Raw genomic sequence first — 5,908 nt, 5'->3', positions numbered from 1 at the left:
ACATTTTGCAACCTCGCAGCAGGGTTGCATTATGGCAATACTATTCACATTTTTTTTATTTATTGGGCACTTTTTCTGTATTTGCATTTAATTTGAGCGCAATTTCTGATAAAAAGAAACAAATCAAGGAAAAGAAATAACAAATATTACGAATTGGTAATTAAGTTAAATAATTACAATTTTCCAGAAACAAGCTCGAAAGGCGACATATAAAAAATGCATGCGAGGAAGAAATGTCTGGCAACACCAGCAAAGTTTTGAGACGATTTTGCGACGACTGCTAGAAAGGGGTGCTCACAGTTTGATGCTAAAAATGTCTCAAAATGTAGACGTCTACATTTTCAGACACGATTTGGAACGAACTGTGAACACCCCAACTATTTGGAACGAACTGTGAACACCCCAATGTATTTTGTTTTTGCTTTGGCGGCATAAACTGTCAAAATTTGTAAGTGTGTGTAGAAATTCAAACAAAATTTTTCAATTTGATATCAGAAGCCGTGCGGCGAAACACATACACAAAATCAGCTGAGCTAGTAACACCACGCCCAGCCAGCAAGAAAACGTACATTTTACGAACATTATGTTTTACGAGGGATTCTCGTATCGCCAGAAAGTTAGAGAAAAGCTCGTAAACGATAAAACAAAAAAATATTATAGAAGAGGCTTGTAGTAATTTGTCAGCACAAGAAAAAATTTTAGTTTTGTTGACAATTTTTCTTCAATCGCAATATTTTATAAGTAGTTTGTTAAATATTCAATTTAAGAAAATTATTAAGTATGTGATTTATTGACAGACTGGTGCAAACGCCAAGGACGATCTACCACTTTCTTTTATAATTAAACTTCTTGTAAGTAGCTACTACATATGTAATTCACAAATACAAATTAATTTAACGAGTTTTGCAATTCTTTCACAGGCTGCGCGGAGCAACACTAAAGTATTTAAACGTTTAATTCCCTTATCTCGTAAGTTTATAGTTATTTATTTTTTTAATTTGTAGGTCTTTGCAGTTATTGAACTTAATGTTTTATTGATAATATGGCTTCTGAATTAAAAAGGCGTGCGAAATCCGAAGCCTTATCCGTACTAGCGTCAATAAATGATTCATTAAAAAAATTATTACAGATGAGGTAGCAGAACTTTTCTCGTGGAAGGGAACTGGTACCAAAAGCAGCGCTATTGGTTTGGCAACGACTGCGGCAATAAGAAGTACGGATCATAATATTATTTATTACCACTTTTTACTTAATTAAATTTTCCGGTTTCCAATGGAGTTTAATCTTTCACTTTATTTTCTTAGGTGCTTTTCGTCAAAAATTTAACTCCCACGAAGAAGTTTTTATTTCCGTTTCAAAGAAGCACTTCCAATATGCACACGACCGGCAAAAAAAATTGGCAGCCTATCGGCAAAAAAGATAAAAAATAAATTCAGCTACTTTAAAATATATATTAAACCCCTCTTATTTAATTGTTAATTTGTTAATAGATAGTTTGTTAATATTTATTTATCTGACAATATTTTCACATATACAGTGCCGGGAAAAAGTATTGGCACAGAGAATTTTCCGCCATGAATGCAAAGTTTTTTTTTCTGATTCTCTAATTGTTTTTTATAAAAATATAGTTAGTATGAAGTTCTACTTTCAAATCAGATTTTTTAGAAAAATTCTAAGTATGCAGTTTTATAGCCCATTTAATTTTAGTATAATAAAGTGCACGCTTGAATAGCTAGAAAACCTCTTTATTATTTGGCAATTTTTTATACGCAGTTTCTTCCATACAAAAAAAAAATGTCGCACATAATTTGCATAGAAGAAACTGCGTGAAAAAATTGGCAAAAATCAACGCGGTTTTCTGGCAACTTCAAGCTTGCACTATGTTATACTAAAATATAATGGGATATAAAACTGGATACTTAGAATTTTTCTCAAAAATCTGATTTGAAAGTAGGTCTTTATACCAACTATATTTAGAAAAAATAATGTGCGAAAAGAAATTCAAGTAAAAAACTTTGCATACATTGCGAAAAATTCTCTGTGCCAATACTTTGATCCGGCACTATAAATATTTATTAATTATAATTCCATTCAATAAAAGAACTACAATACATAATTTGAATTAATTAATTGCCTTTATTTTTAGCATTCAAAAACAGTAGATAAAGCAGTGTAAAAAAACGCTTTTTTAACGTAAATTAATCGTTTACGAGACTCGTTTACATTTAAAAAACGGACGTAAAAATATTCGCATACGAATGCTTTTTCGATCCGTTTACGACTGTTCGTAGGCGATGCACAATTTAAAGCGAAAAAGTGCTCGAAAAAGAGTCGTAAACGGCTATCATAAACGATTTTTAATCCGGTTTTTCTTCGAGAAAATATCCAATTACGAGCTTGTTTACGATGATTTTGCTGGCTGGGACCTTATATAAATTCGCCTTGCGTTATTCTTTTCGCTCTATTCTTTGTTTACTAGTGGTACACAAATGTCAACGCCCAGGACGGCGCAATCTTGTATTCTATCATTCTTGAATACAACTAATATGAGAAAAACCACAAAGCACTTTCATCACAGTTTACAAACACTCATCAAGGGCGGTATTGTCACTTGCGAAGCGAATGAATTAGGCGAAGCGAACGGTTTGGCGAAGCGAATTAAAAGGCAGAGAAGGTATTAAAAGTGTGCGCGATGCGAAGAACTTGCACAAGCTGGTAAAAGCGAACACTTTGAATGCATATTTAAGTTGCGTCCGCCTATCCATTCGCTTCGCCAAACCGTTCGCTTCGTCAAATTCATTCGCTTCGCAAGTGACAATACCGCCCATAACAAGGTAAAACCATTGAGAGGCAGTCTGACGTTTGCCAACAATATAATTTTAAAATCAAAACTCAAACTCACACACACATTCTCATTTTCAATCTCAAACAACAACAATTGTGAACAATTTAATTTTTTTATTTTCAATTTTATATGATTTTAAAATGTTGGTAAACGTCAGAACAAAATCATGGCCGACGAATTGAGAGAATGAATTTACCTTACTATGTTTTTATCATGATACAAACCATGATAAAAACATAGTAAGGTAAAACCGTTCTCTCAATTCGTCGGCCATGATTTTTTTTTGAAGTTTGCCAACATTTTCAAATTATATAAAATTGAGAGTAAAAAAAAGGAATAGTTCGAAGTTGTTGTTTGAGATTGAAAATGAGAATGAATGTGAGTTTGTTTGTAAAATTTCAAAATTAAATTGTTTGCAAACATCAAGAATTTGAAAAATTCCTCTCAGCGGTTCTACCTTCCTATTTTTTTAACATGATACAAACTACATTCAACATCTATAAATTACCCAACAAGCATTTCAGTAAATGTTTTTAAAAATAACTTTAAGTAAGTTTGCTATAATAAGCGTTAAATAAGCATTTTTAATATTAAGCTTATTAAAAGTTTTTTCAAATAAACTTTTAATAAGTTTTGAGAGGGAATGTTTATAAATAACTTAAACTTATAAATGAAATGCAAATGCCAACGACATGAAGTAGTAAATATAACATTTTCTCAATCGTAAGTGACGTGTTTACGTTTTTTAAAATATATTATTAAAAGAAAAAATTTAATAAAACCGATGTGGTAAAAAAAAAAATCCAATCCAGGACCCGCTGCGCTAATCAGAAAAGTTCATCAATGGCTGCGATGAAGCGGAATATATAGCTGCATCGATGTCGTTTTTCCAATTTGCCAATAACCAATAGCACGCAACAAGATGTAATAATTAACTTTTGTATGCTTAATTTTTGTGTGTTATCGTGAATTTGTATGCCAAAATGTCTATTCCCTATTTATATTTTCGCTACTGTAGATGAGTCCGCCGAAAATTCGCATTTCGTTTAGTTTCTAGATGTTAAGTAATCTATGTATGAGTTTTTAATGAATAAAGTTTAAATAAAGGGTTATAAAAATGTTTATAAAAAGCTTTCTTTTGAAAATTTTTAGTAAGTTTATATTCATACGCTTATAAACAACTTTTTTTGAACCTTTATTATAAGTTTACACTTTTACGCTTATAAAAAGCTTTCTTTTGAACATTTATTACAAGTTTATATTTCTACGCTTGTAACCAATGTTCCTTTTCGATTATATTACGCTAACTTTCAAGCGTTTTATAAACAAAAAATCAACGTTTTGTAAGCTTAATGTTTATAATTGAAAACTTCGAAAAAACTTTCTTTAAGTTTATTTTGCTTGTTGGGTTATTAATAGTATAAATACCCTTAAAAGAAAGCACTTCAAGTGCAAAATTGGTGATGGCGCTGTAATTCTTAGAACGGGCCCAATAATTCTCTCCTACCACTAAGAAGGGAACGAGAGTAACTTAAACCCACAAAAAAAAAAAAAAAGATTTGTCGCAAAACTTATGTTAATAATTTTAATAATACAATAACTTTTAAATTTTTACGCTGCTTCAATCTCCTCTAAGAATTTCCGACATTTTTCTTTAAGCACCTTCACGGCTTCGATGAAAATCACGTCAGGCTTAAGTGCTCCTACAGATTCAACACTAAATATATAGTGATCACGTACACGTGCCATTGTTACTGCATCTTCCAATTGCGGATAGCGATATACGTTACGGCTGCATGTATCATAGCGTGCATCTTTCACATAGGCACAGTCATTTTCATCGATTCCTATAACACCGGGAGAGAAACATTTTTGCAACAGAAATGCTTCTTTGCCCTCTACTCTGCGATTCAATATAATTTCCGCCAACAGCCTGTAGAAAGCAGTAGCTACTGGTGAAAATTTTGCGTGATCATTTCCAATACCCTTCACAGCCAATAGACGCAAGTCCAATTCGTGTCCCGGACGCAATTGATTAATCAGTATGTCATCATGTATATAACCAACATCTGTTTCGCTGAAAAGTTGCGATTGTTTGCCCTTTGGTAGCCATTTTATTTGACCGGAATAAACCTTGTGGTTCTTGTAGATGGTGTCGAAGTTTGATGAATCCTTTACATCTTTGCGACGCGTACACTTTACCTTCAAATCAAATTCTAAAGTATCATGTTCATTTCCTTGATCACCACTCTCCTCGGTTTTATACAAAAAGCGTCGAGGGTCTGCGCGTAGCGGAATGAGACCCAAGCGGGGTACTAGCACTTCATCTTGAATAATTGATGTGTTATTATAAATGTACACCTTTTCAATAGCCATACTAGGCACTTCGCTGAGCATAAGACGACGGAACGCGTTTGCTATGCCCGGATGGACACCAATCATATAAAACTCCATTTCGTTGCCATCGTATCTGGAGAAAGTTTATTAATAAGTTAAAGGAATTGAAGGTAAAAAGAGGTTTTATTTACTTTACAACAACTATTTGGAACTTGTTTTTAAAAGTTTCCAAGTTAAATGGTTCATCAGCTAGTCCATAATCGTGTGGATCCTGCTTCAACTTGTACTCGTCCATATACAACCTGGGACGTTGGGTACCTGTAGACATTTTTTAACCAGATATTTTATTTGATGTTTTTTTTGTAGATTTAATTTCCAGATTGAGTCGAAAATTGTATTTTTTACAAAAATTGTCGGTGTCCACGTGCGTGACTAGTTTTGTTTTGGTATTTGTTTCTTTCGTCGATAAATGATAAATGTCATCAAAATAAAAGGGATAAAAGTAAAGGTCAGTGAACGTTGCCGGATCGTAATTCCTTTAGTAAAATCTTTTTAGTAAGTTTTTAAATAACTTTAAACGATAGTTTTACACAATAGAACACAATTAGTTCTTCTTATAAAGAATTAAGAAGTAGCTTTAAATTACAAAAAAAACGCCTATAATTTATTTTGCATATTTTGGCGAATACTGCGGCAACACAAAGCGGACAACGAGAAATAGGCAGA

At 32.6% G+C, this 5,908-nt stretch overlaps 1 protein-coding gene and 1 long non-coding RNA gene across 2 annotated transcripts; one reads left to right on the top strand and one right to left on the bottom strand.

Moving 5' to 3' along the window:
* The first annotated feature begins 817 nt into the window (after window positions 1-817).
* On the top strand, window positions 818-1,174 carry LOC118756355. The gene is made up of 3 exons (XR_004995120.1): window positions 818-851; window positions 921-941; window positions 1,005-1,174. It is a non-coding gene; the product is annotated as an uncharacterized LOC118756355 (long non-coding RNA).
* Window positions 1,175-4,187: 3,013 nt separating this feature from the next.
* On the bottom strand, window positions 4,188-5,749 carry LOC118756354 (DNA-directed RNA polymerases I and III subunit RPAC1-like). The gene is made up of 2 exons (XM_036491120.1): window positions 5,374-5,749; window positions 4,188-5,315 (listed from the first exon to the last, which is right to left on the bottom strand). Exons 1-2 carry the CDS (start codon window positions 5,508-5,510, stop codon window positions 4,457-4,459), a joined length of 996 nt encoding a protein of 331 aa, XP_036347013.1. The 5' UTR covers window positions 5,511-5,749; the 3' UTR covers window positions 4,188-4,456.
* Window positions 5,750-5,908: the final 159 nt, after the last annotated feature.

The sequence above is a fragment of the Rhagoletis pomonella genome, unplaced genomic scaffold, assembly GCF_013731165.1.
Source record: "Rhagoletis pomonella isolate Grant_MI unplaced genomic scaffold, Rhpom_1.0 Rhpom_scaffold_09976, whole genome shotgun sequence".
NCBI lineage: Eukaryota > Metazoa > Arthropoda > Insecta > Diptera > Tephritidae > Rhagoletis > Rhagoletis pomonella.
The sequence above is the reverse complement of the archived record's forward strand: the minus strand, read 5'-3'. Positions and strand labels throughout refer to the sequence as shown.

Coding starts and splice junctions, on each gene's coding strand:
- LOC118756354 (XM_036491120.1), bottom strand. CDS start 5,510: ATGTCTACAGGTACCCAACGTCCCAGGTTGTATATGGACGAGTACAAG. Junction 5,316..5,373: donor TTCCAAATAGTTGTTGTAAA/GTAAATAAAACC, acceptor AACTTTCTCCAG/ATACGATGGCAACGAAATGG.